General features: G+C 31.1%; 2 protein-coding genes across 2 annotated transcripts; both read left to right on the top strand.

Moving 5' to 3' along the window:
• The first annotated feature begins 5,852 nt into the window (after positions 1–5,852).
• Positions 5,853–7,024, top strand: LOC131612702 (uncharacterized). The gene has a single exon (XM_058884465.1). It carries the CDS (start codon positions 6,063–6,065, stop codon positions 6,534–6,536), a length of 474 nt encoding a protein of 157 aa, XP_058740448.1. The 5' UTR covers positions 5,853–6,062; the 3' UTR covers positions 6,537–7,024.
• Positions 7,025–14,285: 7,261 nt separating this feature from the next.
• LOC131612701 (uncharacterized) lies at positions 14,286–15,235 on the top strand. The gene has a single exon (XM_058884464.1). The coding sequence runs from the start codon at positions 14,462–14,464 to the stop codon at positions 15,053–15,055; it is 594 nt and encodes a 197-aa protein (XP_058740447.1). The 5' UTR covers positions 14,286–14,461; the 3' UTR covers positions 15,056–15,235.
• Positions 15,236–17,020: the final 1,785 nt, after the last annotated feature.

Raw genomic sequence — 17,020 nt, 5'->3', positions numbered from 1 at the left:
CTAATGATGAGGCCATCTTTATCTTATTATGCCATTTCATATTCTAAGGGATCATTAAATTATGCCTCGTGGCACCAGCTTCTCCATATGGTTTCATGCTTACCTTAAAGTCTCTATCGCATTAGAAACACAAATACTTAGAGGAAGATGATTCATGTACTTGATTATGGTTTTGCTGTGTATTGAGCTCATTTTAATGTTGTGATTCAAGTATGAGTTATAAATTTCACAAAGTAGAAAAAAAAAACTAAAATAAATTAAGAAATATTAGGAGAGTTTTGCTCAAAAAATAATTATTACCATTATTACCATTATTTATTTATTTATTTATTTATTTATTTATTTATTTTTATTCGCTTTAAAAGTTAACGTAATTTTTAGTTATAATAACAAGTAACAAATACGACTAAAACTTATAAAAAACAAGAGAAAAATTTCATTTAAGGAATTTTGTAACCGAGTTTTGCGTGAGAGAAAATATTCTTAAATATCCTGGTGTTCGCGGTGGGATTTGGACAGTTTTTTCGTAAAAAAAATCATCCGAACAACAAGAGAAAAAAGTGTGAGGTTTGATTTGGTTTCGTTGACTTTTAGTAATAAAATCAAACAAAACCAAACCAATGCGTTTTGGGTTGGTTCGGTTTTTTAAAAAAATTATTGACCCCTACATACATATATAGATGACAACCTAACTTTGTATTTAATCATTTATGTGTTATAAAATAATAACAAAACTCATCATATTTGGACTACAACTTTCAATTTAATATACATAAATAAGATTAGATATAAGTGTGGGAATATCCTAGACCAACCTAGAAGAGCGTATAGCCTAGCCTATTTAAGGTCATGTCAGGTCAGGCCTATTTGATAAAAAGGTTAGACTTAGGTTTTTTTAAAGCCTATTTAATTACATATGAAGGCTATTAAAAAAACCTATGAAGCCTTATAGGTCGGCCTATATTTTCATATATATTAAAAATAGTCTAAATATGTTGGCATATATATGAATATATATTAGAAAAAAATGTTAAATAGGTTGGTCTATATATGTATATATATTAGAAAAAATGTTAAATAGACCGACCTAAATATTCATATATAGGCCGATTTATAAGGCTTCTTAAGTAATACGAATTAATTGAAAATCTTAATGAGAAAGAGACTTTTAAATAGGCTTTCAAGTTAGCCCAGACTTTTAAAAAGACTAGACCAGGTTGAAAAAAAGAGCCTATAGTAGGACATAGGCCAGACTCGGGCCTTGTAAGTTTATCGTAGGCCTGGCTCAGGCCTTATAAAGCTTAGCCTAACCTAACCTATTCTCACCCCTAATTAGATAAAAGTGGAATAAAAAACATAAAATAGTAGCATTAAACAATATCATAGAAAACAATTATAATGAAATAGAAAAAAAGAGGAGTGAAAGATTAGAGAAAATGAAAAAAAAACAAGAGCAAAAGAGAGGAGAGATTAGAGGAGCATTAAAAACGTAATTGGAAGAGTGAATATTAGAATAAAAATAATAAGATAAAAAAGAAAGAACTTAAGAGATAAGAGACTAGAGAAGAAGACGTGATATGTACTTGAAAAAGAAGATGAGAAAAAGACGCGACACCGTTAGGTGAGATTTGAGAAAACTTAAACTAAAACATTTAGTGTGAAAAAGGGAAAATCTTTCCTAATCGCAAGGCTAAGGCATAATAAGTTTGAGTTTGTGTTAGATGTGGGTTAAGTGAATGTTGGATATAACGTAATGCAGTTTGGTTCGATTTGTAAATTATAAACTGCAAACCGAATCGAATCGTGTGGTTTTATTAAAAAATGACTCAAACACATCCGAAGCAAATGAGATTTTTTGTGGTTTCAGTTTGATTTGATTTGGTTTTGCGGTTTCGTATCGGACCGGTTTGGTTTTGAACACCCCTAAACACTTATATATTTTACTTAGGGTTAAATATGTCAGGGGTCCCTATAAATATGCAACCCTGCATTTTTAGTCCCTATAAAATTTTTCTTCAATGAATGGTCCTTCTAAAATTTTTAAGAGGATCAATGCCACCGTTCACTTGCAGGGGGGAACGTTTAAAGCTAGAGCTTAGCTCTATATGGACTGACCCAATGTAACACCTTGAATTTAATTAATTATTTATTTAAATCAATTAAGGATTTGAGTATTGGAAATTGTCGAAGTTGGAGATTTATCAGTATTAATCTAAGAGGCGTAATTGAATTATTATGTTGTTTGAGCGGTTAAGTGGATAGTCGGGTAAATTAGTCAGTTTAATCAAAGAAATAATATTAAAAATAATATTATAATATTGGACTATCTATTTAATTAAATTGGATTTAGTTGTGGTGTGATAAATAACAATTTGGGGGTGTTGATTAGTCGGTCCAATAAGACAATATGGAGAAATATATTATTTAATTAAGTTTGGGAAATAAGGAGCAGGAGAAGTAGGTTTGTGGTTTTGGAAGCAGTACGGGAAAGAGGAAAATAATAAGGGTTTGCAAGGAGAAGAAAATAGGCTGCAGAGAAGAGGAAGAAAAAGTCATGAAAGCTGTCGTACGGGGAGAAGTTGTAGAGAACAAGAGGTGGAAGCTATGGAATCAGCTACGGTGCAATTCAGAATTAGAGAGAGACCGTCAATCCGAGGTAAGGGTGGGGTTCAATCTTTATAACCGGGTATATGATAGACCGTATATGGGGTTAGGTTATATGAATTTCCGCCACAGAATTGTTTGTGGTTTCGGTGATGTTTGGTCTTCATGAAAATTGATTGTTGCTGTTGATTATTGGTTCTGTCGATTGTTAGTAAAAAATTATTGTTGATTTTCCTGTGATCGATTGCATTGTTAGTAAAGAATTTAAGTTGTCGTTTCTGTGATAATTGTATTGCTGCAAAAATCATTGTGGGCTTGGTTGTTATGAAGTGGTGGAATGTCGGATGTTGAATCAAAACTGAAACTACATAGAAGACGAAGAATAGGTTTAAGGGACAACCACCCTGGGTGTAGGAGGCGCCCACCCTTGGAGGGCATTGGGCAAGGGGCGGCCGCCCAAGAGGTAAGGGGCGTGGACCACTAATTCTTATGGTGGGCGCCCTGTGTTTTGAGGTGGGGGCCACACTAATTGGGGGTGGGCGCCCCATACTAGTTGGCCCAAAAAATGGGTTGAGTCGGGTTATTGGGTGAATATGATTTTCTAAAATAAAAATTCATTCAAAATAATTGGATTATGGGTAAATCCACACCCAACCCACGGGTCATTGAGTGACTATTTTTTGTTTTTTTATTTTATTTATAATTTGATAAGTGATAACTTTGATGTTTTAAATCTTAGTTGCTTCAATTTCAACTTTTTGAACATATTTTATTTTGTAAGTAATGATTTTAACTTATTTAGGATGCTTCACTTTGATTATTTTGATGCTAATTTTTGTAACTTGTAAGTATTTTATGCAATTTTAGGTATTACTGTAATGTAACATGAATTTTTGCAAATATGTTTATGATGAATTTTATTGTGCATTTAGATATTTGATGTTTAAAACAAATAGCAAAAATATGTTAAACTATTTATTAAAAAAAATATAACACATCATTAATAATTATATAATAAAAAAAAAGGATAATCCACTGCCTAACTCAATTCAACCCACAAACTTATAATTTTATCCAAACCGACCCAACGATACCGTGGATGGTTATTTTGCATCATCCAAACCAATATATCACGTAGAGATTGAGTTATGGTTTGACTAAATTCAACTCAAACCGATCTATGTACACCCCCACAACTAACAATTATTAAGAATTAGTAAATTTCTCCATTAATAGGGCAAAGGCCATTTCAATGCCACGCTATGGAAAATACATGGACCAAATGATAATGAGTCATCTAAATTCTGGCAGCCACAATTCGGTATTTATTATAACTAATTGGCATTTGACCGGCATCGGGTCTTAGTGGAAGCCAGGGGAATTCTCAATCAATCACAATCTCCCTCCAATATCACCACCACAAACTCAATAATTTATTGTACTATACTACTTCTAGTAGACTCTATAATACTATACTCCCTCCGTTTCTAAAATGAATGTGGTTTAAATTTTTTAAATATAAATTAAGAAATGCAATGAAATATTATATTTTATTAAATTAATCTTATTAAAAGTAATAGAGTAATAATTAAATAATATAATTAGAAAAATTACAATTATTTTTATATTAAAGTGTGAGAATGACATTCATTTTAAAACAAATTTTTTCTTGTAAAACAACACTCGTTTTAAAATGGAAGAAATATTAATGTATGAATAATTCTAACTTGTGTCATAGAGCTGTCAAAATGAGATACCCGGTCAGTTTAAGGCCGGCCCTAGCGGACCTTAGACTTTATAGAGCTGGGTCAAAAAGGCCCGAATTAATATGAGCTCGAGAATTACTACCCGAGTCCGGTCCTAGATGGGCTTCAGACCACTCGGCCTTAAACGGGCTTTTTTATTTAAAAATATTAAAATAAAAACTCCATAAATTTATTAAAGATAAAATTAAAAATTATATTATTTTAAACATAATACATTTTTAAATACAATATATGTCTAAATTGTATAAAATAATACTTGAATATTTAACCTAAGAGAAAAACTAATATAATACGATACAAGAATGTTGATTATATTAATGTATAATATTTAAAAGATCAAGATTGAATAGAGTAGTGATAAAACTTAGTGAGGAGAGAAAAATCAATGTGCTATTTTAGAGTAAACTATATAAATAATAATATATATATTTAAAAGTTTATAATTATGCGGGCCTGATGGGCTGCCCACGGTCCATATGGGCTAGTCCTAATGGGTAGCGGATTTTTTTAGGGGTGGGCTAAAAAGTTCAGAAAAATATAGACTCTAATTTTAAGGCCCAAGTCCTATGATTTTTTGGACTTAGTAGGCCGGCCCATATGAGTTATCCCATTTTGACGGCTCTGAACACAAATTAAAAATTAAATAAAGTAATATTATCTTAGAAATTGTGTGTTGATTTTAATACAAATATAAAATTAATTATTTAATTGCTTTTTTCAGTACAATTTTTTTATAAATGAATATTAACTTATACCTCTAAAACACAAGTTAGAACTATCCTTAATTTAGTACTACTTGTTTTAGTTTCATAAGGAAAAAAAAAACTACTTTACATTGTTTAAGAAAAGTATCTGTTTTTTTTTTTTTTAAAGAAATAAAAAAAATTTATATTTAAAAATTGCCTTCTTGTAAACTTGTTCGTGGAGAATATAAGATTAATAAAGTTTTGTTTATATATTTTAACTACCGAAATAATATTTTATAATTACAATATTTGTCTTTTTATTATAATTTTTTAAAAATACTAATCCTTCAATTTTAAAATTTAGTTTATTTATCCCTCTATTTCAATTTTCAGTTTCTTTAAAAAATAATTTTTATAATATAATATAATTTTGTGTAAAATAAATTTATATTTTTTTTTATAAAAAATTTCAAATGAAAATTCAGTTTGAATAATTATTTTTAAAATGTTATTTTAAATATTTCATATCTTGAAATTGTTTTTGAATATTAAGATTTCAAAAAATGATTTAATTTTAAAATTATTTCAAATAGCTTTTCATAAAAATCATTTTTAAAATATAATTTAAAAAAATTGTAATATCAATTATATTTTAATTTTCAATAATATATATTTATATTCTCTAAGATGGTAAAATTAAACTATCAATTAATATCAATTTCATTCACATTCATAAATAAATCATACATGTATATAATGATGACAAATACAAGTTTAAAAGTGAGTAACCAGCTAGAAAATGAAGATCCGCGTTTGTAACACTAGTTCTCCAAGTAGGCCAAAATCCACTTCAATATTCCCTTCTTTGACTTTTATTCTCATTTCATTTATTTTCTACCCCTAAAATCCTATAACTATGCACCCAACACTCTCATACAACACATACAAAAAAAAAATTAGCATATTCATCTCCTCAATTTGACTCTCTTCTTTAACAAACAATTCCATGGGTAACACATGTTCTTGTTCTTGCATCCCTACAAATTCTGCCACTTTTGAGATTTTTAACAACAAACTAATAATAAAGGCTAAGAAGAAAACAGCAACGCTTTTGGACACTTGCGGTACCGTACGTGAGATCAAGCTACCTACGAAATCGGCGGAACTCATGATTGAACTTCTCGGACACGTCATCACTCCGGCGGAAGTTCTCCTAAGAACGCGACGGATCACGGCCTTGCATGCCGATGAGGAGCTTGTAGCCGGGAAGATTTACCTGCTGGTGCCAGTGAGTAGGGTGAATTGTAAGGCTTCTGAGTTTGAGATTGAGATTGCGGAGAGAGGGAGTGGAAGAAGAAAGGGAAGTAAAACGGCGAAGGTTTCGCCGGTGTCGAAGTTAACGGAAAATGACGGAGGTGTTTACTGTGTCCGGCAAAGACGATGGAATCCTGTTCTGGATCCAATTTTTGAATCTTCTTGATGGAATAATCGAATTTTGCGAAACAGTTTTTATACCTTGCGATGGAATATTGATTTAGTTTTGTTTTGGTTAAGTGTTTGCAAATTGCAATTAGGGATGAGATTAGAGTGCCTAGAATGTTTGCTGTTGCTCAAAAATATACTACTCCTGTGTAAAAGAAAAATTGATACGATAAAAAGGATTGAGACTAAATGATTTATCTAGTGAAAAGTGAGACTTCTGTGTAATTTCTAGTAAAAAAACTAATATAAATTCTGTAAATATCAGTTTTTATATTATGATTTTATCATTAAAATTTTTTACAAAAATTTCTAACTAAGTGAGAATTGTATTCAATCGTTAACTTATCTCTGTCGGCTTAGGTCTAATAGGAAATGATATTTTTTCTCTATATGCTTGTTTATTCCATGATTCATTGGATAACATGCTAGATCAATGAGCATTGCTATGCTTACACCTAAAATCCTACAACATGTATTTACACCCTAACAAATAAAGCATGATTCATATATTTTTTTGTTAAAACAAATAAAATAAAAAATAATTAAACAATTTAAAAAATCAAAACCGTATAATAATACGGTGTAGTGTTACTTTGCAGTGTACAAGTATCATTTCTCTAGATCAATTGATGATTTGTTGTCAACAAACAACTTGTTACAACTTCACTAACAATCATGTCTCCTTACAACATTTCAATCCATAATGTTGGAAACACATACTTTGCTTCACAAGATCATATGACTACTATCCATTGTTTTGGAGCTTTCCCAATAATGTGTTGTACTTTTCCAGTCATCTTAATCTCCTCCCATTTGAATCAGAATAACCACATGCCTTTGTTTCTCTTCTTTAGTTATTTTGATTTGGCATGAGTATTCCATGGTATGCAGTGCATTTGATGTATCTGAGGATTATTTTAGTTGCAAGTAAATGGCATGATATTGGTTCCTCAATGAATCGGCTTACAAAGCTCACACTATGAAAAATATCAGGTCTAGTGTTGTATAGGTACCTTAGTGAACCAATGATGTGCTTGTACAAGATTTCATCTGCCAATTCATCATTTGAGTCCATGATGAGCCGATAATGATAAATACTGAACTGGATGGGGGCGAATAAAATCTACAAGGCTTTGCGGTAGGACCAAAAAGAAGGCGAAGGAAAAGCTATGGAGTGCACTCTTGAACTATTACATCCATAAGGAAGTTAATCATTCTCCCGATTTTATAAAATTCTTATTCTCTTCTTGAAAACAAGTTTCTAAAAAGGAAGAATGATATAACATTTCTTCAAAACTAAGCATTCCCTTCTTGTGCATGTTATTTTATCGATTTGATGCTATTAATGAATCCTTATGCAAGGATGTTTCTGATATGATGCAGACGAATATTAAAATATGAAAAAGTCTTTTGCACTATCTTGGGTATACAAGAAGAAGTGGTTATCTGACGACGGTTGTCAAACCTGAAGGATTTGATCAAGTCATTGTTGGTATTCTTCCACAAATGTTATCAAGGTGTTGACATTGATCATGGAACCTCTTATAGGAGAAGCTATGGAGTGCAGGCGAAGGAAAAGCTATGGAGTGCACTCTTGAACTGTTACATCCATAAGGAAGTTAATCATTCTCCCGATTTTATAAAATTCTTATTCTCTTCTTGAAAACAAGTTTCTAAAAAGGAAGAATGATGTAACATTTCTTCAAAACTAAGCATTCCCTTCTTGTGCATGTTATTTTTATCGATTTGATGCTATTAATGAATCCTTATGCAAGGATGTTTTTGATATGATGCAGACGAATATTAAAATATGAAAAAGTCTTTTGCACTATCTTGGGTATACAAGAAGAAGTGGTTATCTGACGACGGTTGTCAAACCTGAAGGATTTGATCAAGTCATTGTTGGTATTCTTCCACAAATGTTATCAAGGTGTTGACATTGATCATGGAACCTCTTATAGGAGAAGAAAGATCGACGGTGGTTTGTCATCCCCTCAAAAGGGGGAGTTTTCTCAAGTTATAATGAGATTTTGATGTAGTACACTTAATAGAGATTGAAAACTAGAAAAACTCTTATTGAATATCTAGTAAGTGAATTATTAATTGCATAGTCAATTTTTTTCTTAGTGACCTTGGGTTGAGTTTATAAGAGTTTGTGGAGCAAAATGGTGCCAAATACCTAGAGCTCAATACTAGTCTAAGGCTTAAGGAGACTAAAAAGTGGTTGTCAAAATATTGTAAGGAGAAATAATCATCTCTTGGAGAAATCCGAGCAAAATATAAGTAGACTCCAAAATTTCTTCTCGGTTTAGAAAGATTTAAGAATTTCTGAATTATGTTGGAGAAAGAATCAAGGGGAAGAAGTTCTCTAAATCTTACCCACCCGTTGATTTCAAAGCTGAATGCTAGCTTCTGCGGGGGAAAATAAAATCCTTTTTTATGCCTTACTATGGATTGTGCACGTCCATCTCTATAAGATAACTTGTTCCTGTTACCTAGGACCTACATGCTTCATTATTTTCTTCCTTTTAGATTATGACAAAAAGGGAGAAGTATACTCCCAGGGGGAGTAGTATACTCTCTACTTAATTGAGAAGGAGTTTAATCACTCCAAATATATATCTATCATTTCTTTTACCACCTCCCTAAATATGTGTTGTCATCATTAAAAAGGGGGAGTATGTAGATATATATGCTTGCAGGTATAAAGGTGAAAAATATCGTATAAAATCCATATGAAGTTTTGATGACGACAAAGATGATTAAAGTCGGTCGCAATAGCTTTCAACTCGTTGATCATGTTGACCTAACTATAGAAACATCTCATGCCTCATAAATAGAAAAAGATTCCAGAATAAAGTGCTTATACGATCAGGAGCATCCAACAAAGAATCTTGAAGCCTCTGATAAAATGTGAAAACTCGCCAGGTCGTGTCTGTCTGTCTGAATGACCCGAGTTTTGCAAAAGTAAGGAAGTAACTTTTAAATACTAAGGAAACTAACACACACACACACATCTTAAAATAACTTTTTTCAAATATTTTTATCTTAAAAATTGTGTCCTAGGGCAAACCAAGTGATTAAAAAGTTGTCCAATCTCTTTCTAAAGATTTATTGAATTAACTAATTGATTGATAACTTATGCTAATCGATTGAAACATTAAGCCAATTGATTGGATAAGGGCAAAACGATTAGGACAACACCTTGTTAATTTGTAACGACTCTATATCCAAAATTTACTTTTTGGGCAAGGTAATTGATTAAAAATTACTTGGTCAATCAATTGAAACATTATGCTAATTGATTGGCTTATCAATTATGCTTATGGATTATTTCTTTTTCTGGTTTTCCAAACTCCTACATAAAGAATGCTTGTCTCCTCTTCATTTCACGCCACTTTCCAAAACTTTTCATTTTATTTGGAATTTATCTATCTATTTTCTCTCGAAAAAGAATTTTTCTTTCACTTAAAGTTGTCATAGTGAGGAAGATTTAGTAAGTGGTCATGTTTTTTTTTGTTTATTTCTTGAGAGTGTGATTCTCTTGAGAAGATTGAGTTTGGTTCATGATATAAACCAATAATAAAATATTTGTTTTGTTTATTGAGTTTTTTCGATTTTTTTTTTTGTTATCGGTTATTGAGATCAACCTAAAAATATTTAAGAAGGTTCGTTAGCTTAACATATGGTAAAAATACATTAGGTAGAGGATGAGCCTGTAAAAATCTTAAGATTATATTGTATAAAAGTATGTGGATATAAACTTCAAAAGCTCAAAGTTTATAATTAAACTCTCAAGAAGACCTCTTGGGGACTGGACTAGGCCAACATTTAGTCAAACATGTATAAATCTTCGGTATAATATCTCTAACCCATTCCTGTTAATTTATGATATTTAATTTACCGTTTTATTTGTTGCTACTCATTCCTATAAGAAAATACTATCACAATCTTAATCGATAAAAATATAAAAGTAATCGCGAATTTTAAATACCACAGTTCAATCCTCCCCCTCTTGTGCTCGAACTCACATGTTCAACAAACTAGTGTTATTTTAGTATGTTTTATTTGATTTTAGTTTAATTAGTATAGAGCACATTTGGTACTCTCACATTTTTTTTTATGTGTAGAAGTAGCTTTGGTGCAAGTTCTGTCACATCGGGAATTCATGATCACTACCCAACAAGCCTTGAGCTAGGAGATGCTGGTAAGGGTTTTATTCTTAGCAACATGGCTAACATGGCAGATTCTTGAAGAAGAAAATTAAGGTTGAGCTAGGAAATCTAAACAGATAAGCATGACCACTAGAGGACAAATTATGAAAAGCAGCAATTGGGGGCTAAAGGAGCCTCTCTATACAATATGTCCAAAATGATACACGTTTCATGTCTGCATTGTGTTCTATCCTAATACGTGTATTAACAAAAGGCCAAATTAATGGATGTTCATAAGGCCTAAGATCTAAAGTCTATGAGCAACCCTAGAAGCTCATCTGTCACGACAATCTCATCAAACTAACACACTAGGTGAAACTCGTTAAATGTATCCTTGATCAACTTCCTCTCAACTATTTAAAACTTTCTTGCCTTTAAGTTATCATTATTCACTCTGATTTTGTGACAATGATAACTTATTATTATTTTCTACTAATGACTCTTCGCAACTTTGAACTTGAAAATCAAATTAAATTAAGACAATTTTGTGGGATTAATACTCTTATTTTTAACACTTGTTATACCACTTTGTTTGTGTATACTTGCACATACATCATTTTTTCACAACATCCAGCAAAGCAGAAAAGGACTTTGAGGGCAGCTATTTTGGACCGTCTACAAATCCCAAAGACAAAAGGCCCCAATGATAAGGTGGAAACGATAGAAGCGTATATAATAGGAAGACCTTCTCCTATCTGGAAACGGCCGATACCATCCAAATAAGTTATGTTGACCAACCAGATCAATCTGACGGTTGGTCGCAATCCATGCCTCACTTCACGCTTTCAATTGCTAACCACTTCTCCTATTTAAGAGAGAAATTGCATCATTTCTCAGGCATTTAAATTTGTTTTCATCACACGTCACTTTTCACTCTCTTACTAACTTGAGCGTTGTTATGTTAACCTTACAGGTAAGCCCCTTATCTTGTGTATCAGAAGATCGGGACCACCACAACAAACTCGGTCTCCTCACTTTTCGATCAATTCTAGTTCTACTATGGAACAATTTTTATTTATTTATTCAAAACAATGGATCATAAGCATGTGGAAGATATAAACCAATAACAACATGAAGTAACCATGTTTGAGTTTTGATGAATTGTAAGATTGTTTTGTGTCATGACCAAGAAGAAAGTGAAAAATAATGGTGAAAATGATAAACGAATAACTCAAAAATCAAATACAAAATGAAAGAATGTATCATAATAATCATCTTTCTAATATCATCTTATAATTCTTAATAGAAATCATACCTTGAGAAAAAAAGTGTACTGAATAATGAAAATTGTTAATGTCATATGAAGAGATATTAAATTACTAGCTAAAACGAACTAACTTCATCTCAAAGAAATATTTAGAATATATATTTCCTCCACCATAAAAATCTTAGTTGTTGAATACTCAATGGAGTCATTATTGTAATCCTATAAGAACTGAAAATTCGGAATGATATGCTGTGGGCATGGGACATTTCCTTATGACCCTAATAATTTGCAATGATTGTCATCATTCTTCAGTTGCTTCAAATGTTAGCAAGACTTAAGTTGCTTATTAATAGTATACCACATATATTGGGTTTGCAAACCAAAAGCAAATAAAAGTACTTCTCAGGTCTTATATATAATTTTTTTTAAAAAATTATTGAATAATGAATATATCTAAATTGTATATAGATTAAATACATTAATTATTCAAATTAATTTAAAAAATAAATTTTTTTTATACATAAAATCAGACAGAGTATAATTATAGAGTCTCGCTAATTTGTGCCTAAATTATAAACTAGTGAAATTTTCATAATCTCATCCGTGCAATGGTAGTAGTGTTTCACTTCTTTTTTCTTAGAATAATGGCACCTAACTATCAAACTAAATGCATCTCTTATTATCAACTACAACGGCAAAAATCTCTCAAGAAATATTAAATTTCAATGAATTTTGCCATAGAAATCGTCTACACTACAGTACCCTTTCCATGAAGTTAAGGTGAACAAATTAATTCCTTCTAATTAATTCCAACCTTCATATCATGGTCCTTTAGATTAATAGATCGGTGCAGTGTTTGAGTGTCCAAGTTGTTAATGCCTATACGTTTTGTGCCCACTTTCTGGTTTTTCCCTTTTGACTATGAAAAGGTCATGAGGACTCTGTCTCTTATGAGCAAATTAATACTACACGAAATAATTAATATAATGAATATTATCCTTAAAAACTATTTTAAATTGGAGAGTTCAATATAAGTTTTTACCAATCAATCACTACATACCACTCATGGTAATCTAATTAAATTAGTTAATGAAGTGGTAGTTGAACTGTTCCTCGAATTTCCACTCCTTCTAGGTGAATAGACTTGGCAATACTTACCCTAGAAAAAGACTTGGCAAAATTAACAACATTATAATGAAACACCAACCCATAGTTAAATCAAAACAAATATCAACATGTACAATTACAAAGCAGATAATTGGGTGGGGAATATTTCATGTACATCATCAAATCTAGTTTTAAAGTGTTTTTGAATGAGGAATTTTAATGAAGAAAAATATTTTTTTTTTTAAATTTAAAATGATTTAATTAAAACTATTTGTTTAAATATAAAAATATAGAAAATTGTTAGAATGATGAATATTTTTGAATTATTTTGTCAAAAGTTTAATTTAAGGACCCATTCGAGGTGGTTGTGAGTTTTTTTATTAATGATTTTTAAAGTCAAATTTTAAAACAAAAATTTATTTGGTAAAAAGTAAAGTTGATTTGATTTTTAAAAAAAATAGTTTCCACTAAAGTTTTTCTCATCTATAACAATTTACATAATTTTTACATTTTTTTTAGTTTTAATGTTGACTTCTCTTACTTATTAATGGTTATATGGCGTTTTAAGTATTTATTTTATTTTATTTTTTTATACGTGTTATTTTATAAATAATTTAAAATAAAATTAAAGTTACTAAAAAAAATGATACGATTTATATTTTCATGCGCGGAAATATCTGTAAATTTTATAGAGCGTAAATTGTCAAATTTATTATTATTGATCTTTTAAACTTTGTAAATTGATCTCTATATTATTTTGAAAATTTTGTATTGAACTTCAAAATTTCCAAAAAAAACTTACGAATTAGTCCCTAAAATTTTTAAAATACACAAATTAATTTATTTAAATTTTCAAAATTTCAAATGATTTTCTATTTTAAAATTTTAAATTTGTGTCAAAGTTTATAAAAATTGTTTAATAAATAACAATTTAAAATTTTAATACTCTATTCAAATAAAATAATTAAAAATAAATAAATTTTAATTGATTCATTTGATTGGTTTAAAATCCTAACATTTTAAAAAAATAATAATAAATTATTCCAATCATTTTTATAATTTCTTTTTACAATTCTTAGATTTTGTAATAGTAGATCTTGGAGGTTATGATTAAAAAAATCACATGCTTAATTATATTCAATAATGTAACCATATTTGTCTCTCTTTATATTTAAGGCTTATTCAACCTTAGTCTATTCCAAAGTCAAAAATAGTTTAGTGTACTTGTTCCTAGTTGCAAATTGTAACTGATGTCAGAGGCAACAACCGAACCAAATCAAACTACTAATTCCACCATTATATTCTTCACAAGATGGAGCGGTTTAACAAACATCATTTCCCATTCCATACATATTCACCTTCTTTCTCACACCTCTCTTTCCACATCTCTCTCTAATGGGAAACCATTTCTCATTTCATGCTACCATCAAAATCATTCACTATGACGGTTCACTTCAAGAGCTTGATCAACCAATAACAGCAGCCGAACTCATGTTAGAGCATCCAAAACATGTTGTTGTCGAGTTTCACTCAGCATTGAATCAGAAAAAACCAACACCGTTGCCGGCCGACAAGAATCTTGAGATGAACAAGAAATATGTTATGGTTCCGATGAAGCCAGGGAAGCCGGTTGGACTAAAGGCGGAAGATTGTCGTAGGATTCTTTCGGTTGTTAATTCGTCTATTGATTCTAGTAATTATCTTATGTGCTCTCAAGGGTTTGTTCCTTGGCTTGTAAGGTTTTTGAAGAAAAGGAATGAGGCTATTGGAGAGGTTGAGAAAAGTTTGGAGATGAATGGAGAAGAGAGGTTTGAGTTTTGTGAGTTTTTGCCGGAGATGATGGAAGAGAGAGGAGAGTATTTGAATTTGAGTAGGCAGTTGTCAGGGAAAGGGTGGAAGCCTAGTTTGGATACTATTAAGGAAAAGAAGGTTAAGAAAAAGGTGTCTGGTTGGTTATTTCTTAGAAGTTTTGTTGCTGCAAAGATTTGAAGATTAATATGGTTAAATTAATGAAAATGTTGTTTAAGTTATTTTGAGTCATGTAATATTGTCAATGTACTTATTTCTCATCTCACATTTTCTAGTTCTATTCTCTTTTGTCTTCTCTTTTTTTTGGTTACTTTTCTATGTGAATCTCTCTATTGAGCCACAACTTAAAATTTAATGACTTGTGACAACACTATTTTCACTTTCTACTTGTCTCTTTTCTTTGTCTCAAGAAAGGTAAAGAACGGAGCATATAAAGTAATGTGATGTTCTAATCCTTATGACTCAAGAACTTTATTAATGACACTAGGTTTCATTATTGTGTGATTGATTTTTTAGTAAAGAAAGTTAATCAAATCAAAGACACAAATAATCTAGGACTACCGAAAGTCCATACAAATTTATAGATATATTTATACGTGGGTTGACAAGAGCATCAATTGAAAAAAATAAACTCGCGTAATTTGAAGAAGTTGGTCCTTGAAGGGACTTAGAGCACTCTGTATGCTTATACTTTGTAATTTTTTCTCTTCACTCTTGACCAAGATCAGCTAAAGATGTTAAAAGTGTTCTCCTAGATAACAACTACGCATACTAAATGGGTGGAGGAAATGTCTTGTTAGTTGTAGTAATATAATTTTAGGATTGACACAATTTTGCTAAAACATGATTTACTTCAGATATTATGGAAGATGTTCTAACATGTTACTCAGGAAAGATGCCCTGAGAGATGTTGTGATATGTTAAACCAGAACATTAACACAGATTGTGTTTTAAATCTTGACAGATTTGATTATGTGATATTTCTTTTGGATATATCTCAGTTTATTTTGCAGGCCAAGAAGATTTAAACTGGAAAAAAAATTATATCTCTAGTTGTACAAGTGGCCAAAGTTGTAAATTAGGGGAAGCAAAAGTTGGAGGTTTGAGAGTCGCTCGTGTAGGTGCTTTGTCACCCTTGTATCTTCTAATACTTGTGGTAGACAATGTGTTGCTTGATTGTCTGTCAAGCTGTATGTTCTCACTCAAAAGCCTCTAGGTAATGAGTTGAATTTTTGTTCTCACTCTTTAAGCTTTTAAGCATAGAGTTGATTGTTGTTCTTGATCAAAGCTTTTAAGCAAGATCAAGTTTTGTTCTTAGTTGAAGCTGTGAAGCAAGACTAAGTATGTTTTACTGGAAGTCTAGTCTTCCACTTGTTTATGACTTGTTTATTTGAAAATGTGATCTCTCTATTTTGGTTCCCTTGGTCACAGGGTGTGTGACTATCTTAATCTGTGTGAAATGGTCAACTGCGACAAATAATATGGGACAGAGGGAGTACAGCACAAGCAAAGATCTTGTTACTTAGATATACAAGTGTAAGAAACTCCCAATTCTATGTATAATACAACAACTATGTATGAAAGCTTAGAGTGAAAAATAGTTCATGTTCTGTGTGGTATGTATTCTTGTTGTTGCTTCTTTTGAATCTTCATCTCCATGAACAGATTTTGTTCCCACAAAACCAAATGGGGAAGAAACAACAATAAACAATAGTAAAGCAACACCTTAGAAAGTTAAAACTCTCGTACAAGACATGAAAACTCGAAGCACTTTCTAGCTGAAAACCAACTAGAGCTCCAACTGCAGAACCACCATCAACAGACCAGAATAACTACTACCAACACCGAGACCACTAAATTCTCTAGAGCATGTCAGAACTCTTGATCCGCTATTGACTAAAACACATGAGAAATTTTTTAAACTAGTTGGCGAATTATTGTGGGTTCAGCGATGGCTTGATGAAAAACTAACTCCAAGCCAAGAAAATACTCTTATCTTCCACCTCTTTCACATTTGTTGACGATCTAGAAAACAACTTATCATTACACACTAACCAAATAGTTCACATCACTACATGTCAAATCATGGTAAAACCTCCTCTAGACTTATCCCTCCAACCTAAAGAAAGAAAAAACTCAAAAAGA

Source organism: Vicia villosa, linkage group LG6 (assembly GCF_029867415.1).
Source record: "Vicia villosa cultivar HV-30 ecotype Madison, WI linkage group LG6, Vvil1.0, whole genome shotgun sequence".
Lineage (NCBI taxonomy): Eukaryota > Viridiplantae > Streptophyta > Magnoliopsida > Fabales > Fabaceae > Vicia > Vicia villosa.
This window is presented reverse-complemented; position numbering and strand designations above follow the sequence as displayed.